The sequence below is a fragment of the Mangifera indica genome, chromosome 16 (assembly GCF_011075055.1).
Source record: "Mangifera indica cultivar Alphonso chromosome 16, CATAS_Mindica_2.1, whole genome shotgun sequence".
Classification (NCBI taxonomy): Eukaryota; Viridiplantae; Streptophyta; class Magnoliopsida; order Sapindales; family Anacardiaceae; genus Mangifera; species Mangifera indica.
Window position 1 is genome coordinate 13382352 of NC_058152.1, and position 10319 is coordinate 13392670.

At 26.7% G+C, this 10319-nt stretch overlaps 1 protein-coding gene across 1 annotated transcript; it reads right to left on the minus strand.

The window, feature by feature from the left end:
* Positions 1-1257: 1257 nt before the first annotated feature.
* On the minus strand, positions 1258-3865 carry LOC123199451 (probable trehalose-phosphate phosphatase J). The gene is made up of 12 exons (XM_044614462.1): positions 3743-3865; positions 3380-3651; positions 3152-3292; positions 2981-3052; positions 2800-2892; positions 2654-2710; positions 2458-2559; positions 2254-2331; positions 2089-2158; positions 1945-2015; positions 1769-1861; positions 1258-1616 (listed from the first exon to the last, which is right to left on the minus strand). The coding sequence occupies exons 1-12, from the start codon at positions 3744-3746 to the stop codon at positions 1569-1571; spliced, it is 1101 nt and encodes a 366-aa protein (XP_044470397.1). The 5' UTR covers positions 3747-3865; the 3' UTR covers positions 1258-1568.
* Positions 3866-10319: the final 6454 nt, after the last annotated feature.

The following is a 10319-nucleotide window of genomic DNA, read 5'->3' on the forward strand; positions in this document are numbered from 1 at the left end:
GATTTTTTATTCTTTATTCAAAACCCTTAATATTTACGGAGAATTTTGATATCCTAAATAATTATCGATAAATAAGGAGCTTTTTTGTATTTGACCGGATTAAAGGTTTTCATTTCTTTGTTAGTATTCTATATTTGAAGCACAATATTCACGTTTATATAGAACCAAGTGATAGTTGAAGTCTTTATTAGACTAGATTGTAACTAGGGATAAAACGAGTTTAATAATAGATATTAAGTAAAATAATGTATATTAACAAATAAGTATTAATTTATGTACTAATAATAACGCACCATAAAGTAACTATATGTTACTTTGACACTAATCAAAACTATTTAATCACATGTATCATCTCATCATTAGAAACAATATAATACGTACTTATGATAAATGTTAATTTTGGTATTAATCTAGTTTGAAAATAATAATACTTCATATACAAACGATTGAATATTAACAGGTATGAAAAAATTAACTTATTATTATGTGATTAAATAATATTGAATTAGATATAAAGTATACAAATAAATCTCTCAATCATTTTACGATATGTCAATTTATTTGTACATGTAATACTACACTTTTGGTTAAAAGTAATATTAATTATAATTAAATTAAATGTTGTTATGATTAATATCAATTTAAGTATGAATGATTATGTATCATTATGTGATTGGATGATTTTAAAAAATATAAAACAATAACCAATCACATGATGACACATTATTATTGTTACTTAAATTGATACCCATTTTAATAAATAATTAAACCTTAATTTTAATTATTTCCAATTATTGATAGAAATTTTCATTTTTTTTTTAATTTTTTCTTCATTTTAATAAACAATACTAATAATAATTAACAACGTTAATTAAAGTAATTAATGAGTTAAGAGCTTTTAATTAATCACTTCATTATAATCGCTCCATAACATGACCTTTGAGTTGGGAGAATCTTCTAATTATTCAATTATGATTTTCGTTCAAATATTTTAATTAATTTATTAATTACCAAAATTATTCAATATTCACCCACTTAGTTTTCTTTGGTATAATCAATTAATTCAAAATTAATTAGCAAATATAGGATTTAAATTTATTTATTTATTTATTTTTAGATTCCATCATGGTTGAACCAGAACAGTTTTGTTTCCATTGTGAGAAGAATTTATAATAATTTGCAAGAGTGCAAGCCACGTAAAAAGTAGTAAAGAGAATAATTTCTCTTTTTTTAAATAATTTTTAATTCACATATATATAATGAGATAGAAAAATTACAATAATTTATAATTTATATCCTTCTACATAACTAGTTACAAGAAGTACAAGGCCTTCAAGCCTTAAAAAAAAAAAAAAATAGACATAATTAATCAATAATAATTATTAATTTACTAATTCCCTCTTCCTTGTTCATTTTTCCTTTAAATTATGAACAGGAAATTACATAATTTCATCGATAATCCTAACCCTTTTTAAACATTTTCAAAAGGGTGTAAGATTACGATTAATTTATATATTTATTTATAAATATCTACCCTTTTCTTTATATTAATTTCTTCAAGTTTGCCTTCAATGGTGTTGCTTCCACTCTACCAACCTTCCCAAAAAATCCATAACCTACAAAAAATTCAGAAAAAAAAAATATAAATAAAAAGTACAGTAAAATTATTATTATTATTATTATTATTATACACATTTATGCATGCAAAAATAATAAAATAATATTAAATATTTATTATATAAATAATTGCATGAACTTAGAAACTTGCCTCGTCGGGCTCCTGTAAAGAATAAGAAGCACTTGTATCCTTTGGAAATTTTGACACAAGAATTCCAAAACCTTGCCCTCTGTCTCTTAATATCTAAAAGAAATATATTAGCCAAAATTAATTAAAGGAATATTAATAATTAATTACAATTAATTATAATTAATCACATTAGATACCTTAAATGCATCTTCATCTGTTCGATCATCTCCAATATAAACAGGGAAGACATCTGTGCAATTAGCGAATCCTATAAAGGCAAAAAGTCAAATTTTAATTAATTTATTATTATTCTAAAATATTTATTTGATATAAATACGTACCCAGTGATTCTAGTAGAAATTCAAGAGCTTTCCCTTTGTCCCATTTTATCGTAGGACGAATTTCTAATACCTGTAAATTATTAAACAAATTAAATTTTATAATTTTTATTTTTATAAAATTATATAATATCACAACGACGTATCATACGACGACAAATCACCAACCTTCCTCCCTTGGCTCAGTCTCAATTTGGGATACTCCTTCAACACTGACCTCACTTGCTGGGCCAATTCATTCCATTTCTGAAACATTCAAAAATAGAAATATTCATAAAATTATATATTTTTCTAACCATATAATAAAAATAAATAAATAAATAAATACATACATACATACATACATACATATATATATATAGAGATATATACCTTTTCATCAACACAACGAAAATGAACAGACACACAGAATTTGTTGTGTTCAACTTTTGCTCCTTCTGTGGATTTTGTCTTCTGGACTAGGAGTTTATAGACCTGAAATAATATTTATTTATTTTTAAATAAGTAAAAGAAATTATATTTTTTATTTATAATATCATTTATTGTAAAGGTGACAAAGAAATATTACCTCATCGATCATGGGGAGAAATTCACTTGCAGGTTGAAAAAGAACAGCTTCACTGTTCTGATAAATCCAGAAAATAAATGAATAAATAAATAGATAAATAAAGTTTTTTTAAATTTATTTATGAAAGTATTTGGAAAGAAAGTTACCTTCTTGTAATTAGAGCTTTTCTCTGGACCTTTAATGTCCATGCCATGGCTGCCAGCGTAGTAAAGCTCAGCCAATTTGACAAAGTTATAAACCTGAGAAGAAGATGAACCAGAATATTAATTAATGAGAAATCTGAAGAAAGTTTGATTGTTTTGAAGCTATGAAAGTAGATGAATGTACCTTGTCTCGGCACCTGCCACTGACGATGGCAGTGGGAAAACATCTGGCGAGATTTCTCACCGTCTTTCTCATCTGAAAAAACCAGGAAGAAGAAGAAGATGAAGTCAGTGACAGAAGAAACAAAGAAATTTTTTTTTTTTTTAATTTCTGGAAACAGGGGAATTAATGAACCTTCTTGGACATGAAAGCTCGATCTGGGTCTTCAACTATGGGTGAAAGAGTGCCATCATAGTCTAAAAACATCACTATTTGTTTCCCTTTTGAGGCATCGATTATCTGCTCAAACATCTCCAGAGCAGAAGGATGATGAAGCTGAAATTTCCAAAACCAAACTCATCAAGAATCTGATTTTTATATTTATTTCTGAAGTTTGATTCAATTTAATTTAATTTTTCTTACAATCCAAGCAGTTTGGTCATGAGTAAGGGAAGGATGGGTTGGTGAAGACGCTCTCATTGAGTCAACCCAAGAATTAAGCCTGGCACCGCCATTGATTTCGAGGTTTTTCAACAGTTTTTTCTTCTGGAAAGGAAAAAATCCGCCGCTGCCGGGCACCACAGGCGGCTTCTGTGCAGGCGATACTGCCGCCGCCACAGTTATCATGTTGATTGTTTCAGCAGGAACCACCGCATTCTGGTTCGCCATCTTTTGTCTTTCTTCAATGAAACTCACTGCAAATAAACAACACCACCACAACAAAAGTAAATATTACTAAATAATTCCAAAACAGTCTTCACCGCCATAGCAAAAACTGAAGCTTACCCATCACAAGGAAACAGAGTGCTCTGTTTTTTACAAGGAAGAAAACAGGGGAGGGGGGTTGAAATTGCAAGAAATTAAAGTTTGGCTGAAATATTTGAAGCTTAGAAAAGAGAGAGGGGAAAGTGTGTGGGCGAGAGACATAGCCCGAAAGGTCGATTTATAGTTGCGAGTAGACAACGAGAAATGTTTGTGTGGCCCACTTTCTAACTCTTAGGTGGGGTCCTTTGAATGGGACCCACTTCAAATCCTGAGTTAGGGCCACGTGGATGTGTTGCGGTTGATGGCTTTGCTCTCTACTCTTGGCTCACGATGGCCCTGTTTCTGCGTTGTCCTCTCCTCGCAGTCACCACAATAGTGAGTTTAGGGGTGAGCTTCGAATAGTTCCAACACGTGGCCGACATAACTCGGCTGAATCACATAAATAAAGTCTAATTACGGCCCGACTCGAGTTAACTTAATTCAGATTAGAATAATATTTATTTATAATTCTTAATTAGAGTTTTTATTTTTTATAATTTTTATAATTATTTATTATCTTTTTAAAAATCATTATTATTATTTATACTAATTCGATTTTATTCGAATATACTTATGTCTAAAATAAGTGAAAATTTCTATTGTTAATACATATAGTTTTGGTGAAAACTGATAGATTACTCTAGAAAATATTACTGAGATAGTATCATAGTGAAATTAATACCTAATTTTACACGAGGGTTTTTTTTTTTGCTTTTAGGCTAAATGCTTAGTGTACAATATGTATTAGCATATGCTTAATTACTAGTTTAAGATTGATGTGGAGTGTTCCTCTTTAATGTCTTGCTTTAAGAAAGTTGGTTTCTCCATTATATGGAGTGTTGACAGGGTTTTCATCATCAACCACACGAGTTATGGTGTGATGATAGAAATATTATAAGAAGGTTCAAGTCAATGAAGTATCAATTTAAAATTAAATAACTCCAATCGAATCTATCCGTAAAGAGAGATGCAATAAGTCATTGAAAAGAGAGTCAATTTCTCTTAAAAAGAAGATTAGACCCAAGAAGAAACTTTAAGGTGGTGTTTGGTTAAAGGTTTATAAAGATTATTCTGATAATATATTTTTTATTATCTACATTATTTTGTTTGATTTATAAGTAATAAAAAATTTTGATAATTTTTTATTACTAATTGTGATGTAACAGATAATATAAAAGCTAATATGAAAAAATTATCGAGATAATCTTGATTTTATTATAATTATATCTTTATTTATTATTCTTTTAAGTAAAAATAATCTTATTTTTAATTAATATAACAAATAACGTAAAAAATATTTTAAAATAATTAACCCTAAGGGTATTTACATCAAATAATATACTAAAATTTTTTATTATCTCTAACCAAATATAATAATTATTTATGTTTATCTATTTTTATTAAATATAATTTTATTTTTATAATAAAATATTCTTTAAACCAAACACTTATCATCGAGGGCTAACGGAATTTGAAACGCCTGCTGTAATTGGGAATAAACCCAACAGCACAAACCTTATACCATACCGGCTGCCAAAAGTTTAATAATTTCTTAATTTATAATTACCAATTAATTAAGTGTATAACTTTTTAATGGTTTATCTTGTGATGGCTTAAAGTTAAAAGGGGCAATAAACAATATTATAAAATTTATTTTTCTCAAATTTTGTAAAATTATTTATATATCTTGTTTTTGTTGATAATTTCTCTTCAAAACCTTGCTGTAATTAATTAACTATTTTTTAATTCATCCTCCCCTTGATTACTTTTCTTAATATAAATTAAACATAAAGCTACCCTACTAAGGAAGAGTGAATTCAAGCCAAACTAATCCGAAGAAAGGGCTAGCTTAACACATCTAAGTCCTCGAGACCAATCTCAACTTGCTTAGATTTGTGAAAAAAAAAAAATTCTAATAATATTTTATTACCCAAGTGACATAATAAAAAGATAATATGATTACAATTTTAATTTTAAGTTTTAAAATCTTAATTTTATTATAATTTTATCTTTACGTATTAAATTTTTAAGATAAAAATACATTTTTTTCAATACAATAACAAGTAACATTAAAGAAATTAACAAAAAAGAAACATATTGGCAATAAAATGACAATTTGGAAAAAAAAAATTAATTCTAACATATTATTAACATAAAAAATATTTTGGAAATTACACAAATCATATACTTGAATATAAAAAATATAAGATTGATCAAAGGACAATTAAGTAAACTAATATTTTATCTAATTTTTTTCTTATTACAACCAAACAAGCATAAATTTGTAATCCTTCAAATAATATATTTTTATAATAATTTTTGTTAAAAAATATTATATGTATATAATTTCGAATATATATTTAAATATATAAATAATATATTAATATATAAATTTATATTATATTATTTTTAATTTAAAATTATTTTATCCCGTTATAATATATTATTTATGAATTTAATTTTATTATTTACTGTTCCCGCGTTTTCTACAAAAACAAACTATATCACGCCAACAATAATAGAAATACCATAGGCAGAACAAAAGGAAAATGAAACCCTAACACGTGTCAACAACCCAGCAGGTGATGGAGAACAGGAAGTGGATTATAAGAAAACCATTTGGAGGCGCTACATGCATGGCCTGTTTATGGCACATTAGATTAATACATCTCGAACTAGGCAGGGCCTGAACGTCCATGGGAAAGGGAGGGGCTGTTGTAGACAATGGAGGTTGCTGCAGGGACAGTCAATCAATCAGCAAACAAAAAGCAAAGTACAATGCAGAGAAAGAAAGAAAGAAAGAAAGAAAGAGAGAGAAAATGTGGCGTTGCAGGGCTTAATAATGGAGAGATTGAAGGATGAGGTCCCTGCAGAAAGAGAGAGACAGGACAATTCGTCTTTTCACACTTCTCTGCATCTAGTCTTGAAATTAGTTCCCAGAGAAACAAATTTTTTTCTATTTTTAAATTATTATTTTCTCATGCTTTCTAGATAACTTTTGAGGGAGGAATCGAGAGGGCTGATACAGTCCGGACGTTTTGGAGATTTATATTATTTAGTATCAGACTCACATTTATATCATATAAACAAACGATGATATTATTAATATTATAGTGTTTGTCCAAAATTATATGACAAGAAAATGTATTATAATCTATCAATGTTACGTACAAAGCTAATAGGCACTTGAATTATATATTTTTAAAAATATAAGCTTTTGACTAATTAATCTAGATAGAAAAATTAAAATGTTTCATATACGGAGGACCTTTGATTAAGGAACTTTAAATATTATTATAATAATTTATTTTTTATTATTAATATTATTTTGTTAAGTTTTTTAATAATAAAAATTTTTAACATAGTAATGTAATAAGTAATATTATATTCATTTTAATTAGGTATTAAAAAATATTAAACTAATATTGATTTTGTTACATTTTTGTTTATATTTATTAATTTTTTAAGATAAAAATATTCTTATTTTAAATTAATTCAATAAGTTATATAAAAAAATATTATAAAATAATTATATCTAAATATATTTAATTAAAATAATATTTTAGTATTTTTTTATTACGTTCAATTAAATATAATAATTATTTATACTTATTAATTTTTATAAAATATAATAATAATTTATATCTAATAATCTTTTAAATAATATATTTTTATAATAATTTTTTATTTTTATTAATAAAATATTATTTAAAAAGTACGTACCTACAATAGCAACGAATTAGAAATGTACAACCTAATCAAATAATTAAGCACATGAAATTAATTTTCAAAGTAATAAAATAAGAATATGAATGACTTGCATGGCAAGAATATGAATGAGATTCCTTGAGACAAATTTCAGAGAAAGAGAAAGAGAATAATTAGGTTAAATATTGACTGGAATATGTAGAAGAAGAAGACCTTTCAAAGGTTTGAATCTCGATGTTCACACTACGCAAATATCAAGCTTCAATGATTCTACGACTCTTTGTTGGTCGTCACGTTCAGAATTGTTCACATGCATGCATTGCTAGGGTTTTTTATGTTTCTGCTTCTAGTAAGTTTGGTGGGCATCTTAATAAATAAATAAATAAATAAATAATATAATATATATATATATATATATATATATATATATATAATTTTTAACATTACAATGGTATAAAATTCTGGAGTTTGGGATCTTTAGTCAAAATAGGAAATTGAAGAAGCCTGGAAACTACTACTGGGTTTTTGTTTTTGTTTTGTTTTGTTTTAGTCTCCATTAACAAATAATTAAGTTAAAAGTGAAGTCTTTAAGTATAAAAGAAAAACCCTTTGTTAATCCAAAAGTGATCCCGTGTTCTTCGCCCAAATCTTCGCTTTTAATATTTCTTTATTATTATTAATCACACTTGTTATTCTCTTATTGCTTCTCAATTTTTTTTATTATAAAGAATCTTATTTGATAGAGTTTGATTACCAAATCGATAAATTTTACATAAACTAGTTTAATAAATCACTATCAAAATCTTTTATTTTAATACAAATATATCATAAATGATCAGTATATATACTTAAATCTATTTACGAAAATATAATCTTGAACTTAAGATTTTACATCTTAATAAGTTGTTCAAGCCTTGTGGGTTATTGTTTCTAGATTTAGCACTTCTAATTGTAATTAATTTTATAATAATATTATTAGGCAAATTTTAATAATTATTTTCCCTCCATCTTTGTCTCCAAGCTCATTTGTTGTCAAGTCCGCCGTGAGTTGAGCAGGCATGATTTCTTTTATTATTAATTAATTCAATTTAACTTACTTGAGATGGTTTGATGGATTGTCTCACTACTAGAAAATTCGATTTAGTACTTGTGATTTTAATTTTAATATTGAAAAAACGATTTAAAACATTAGATTCCTTGGCCATAATGGACCCCCGTGAATATTCTAATAATCTCATTTGGGTTTTACTCACCAAAACCATATCATATTATATTATTGATATAAAAATATTCGCCAACTAAAATTATACCAAATTATAGTACAATTTAGATTAAAATAATAAAAAATAATAAAATATTATATATTTATTTTGAGTATATAAATGAATATATATTTGATATGTATAGTTAGATAATTAGATAATTTTATATTAAAAATAATGTAACATTCAATTATATAATGATACACATAAATATATACATATTTATATATTAAAAGTGAGTATTACAATATTAATCATGAAAAAGAGAAAAATTTCATTTAATGTTACATTATTGAATATTTTGATTACCTGTAGATGACGAATGTGGGTAGTCACTGCATGCAATTTGCAAAACTAGTCACCCTTGCACTTCCATGGGTTTGATTAAAGGGAGTTTGACTTCACTAAATAATAATAATAATAATAATAATAATAATAATAATAATAAATATTGATTTATTTTGAAAAACATGATCCAAAAATGTTTAAATGATGGTATTTGATATATAATTAAAAACCTTTATTTCGTATAGGATTAATTTCAATTAATTACTTGAATTATATTTATTTATTAATCTTTAGAATTAATATATTTGTAATAGAGTGATGTTATGTGTATAAATAATAACGTATTATTATATAATTTAATATTTAAAAATTAAAGATAAAATAATATTTCATTAGATAGTAATACATAATTATTCATATACAAAAATTATCTATATAATAGTATTATTTATAATAAGAATCAATAATGATTTACTATGTACACATGATAAGGGAAAGAAAGCCCAAGATAATTTTGCGGAAAGCCCGACACCACACGGGTAGCATCTCTTCTTTTATTTTTTCCATTTTTGGCTTACATGAGCACCCAAATTGGTGCACGTGTCAACAAGTTAGTGATTGCGTGTTGATGGCGGGTGGGGGCCAAATTTTGTGAGACAAGCCACTATGGTGGAATAAGCAAGCAAGATCACATGCAGGCAGTTTAGTAAGATTGGTGGCAAAGATATTAATGGAGCGAGGGCAAGAGTACTGGCACTGGCAGCCACCTTGAAATGTTGGGCGAGAAATACATTTTCATGGTGGAAAGAAGTTGTTCCTTGTTTGGATGATGTGGGAAATTGTAAAAGGAGAAGCAGAAGTAGGTAGCTAGGTGTGTCTAATGGGAGAAGCACCTTTGAAATTTAGATGCTTTTAGCTTGGGGCACATGGGTTTGCAGAAATAAGTGCAGGGAGGATAGGCATGAGGTTCCGATACTCTTGCTTTGCTTACATATAGACATGACCGCTTTGCTATCAAGTTTCAATGAATGTACATGTTTGACGGAATGGCTTCTAGGGTTTTGTTTCAGAATTCATATTACAATGTTAGAAGTATATTTCTCTCATGGAAAAATCTATATGCTTTCATAAATCTTATATACTTTATTCATTGATGTATGGTTGTATTGATTGATGTACACGTATCCACCGAATTATCTGAAAATGTTATGTGAAAATTGTGATGGAATTGCTAATGAGAGTTTTTGTATGTGATTAACAAACATAATAAAACAGTGGAAGGAGAAGCGTTTTTCAAGTTG

Excerpts from the sequence above, each read along its gene's own strand:
- LOC123199451 (XM_044614462.1), bottom strand. Across the intron at positions 2,711-2,799 it reads AAAGCTCTAATTACAAGAAG|AACAGTGAAGCTGTTCTTTT; the intron begins GTAACTTTCTTT and ends TGGATTTATCAG. Across the intron at positions 2,332-2,457 it reads TTCGTTGTGTTGATGAAAAG|AAATGGAATGAATTGGCCCA; the intron begins GTATATATCTCT and ends TGAATGTTTCAG.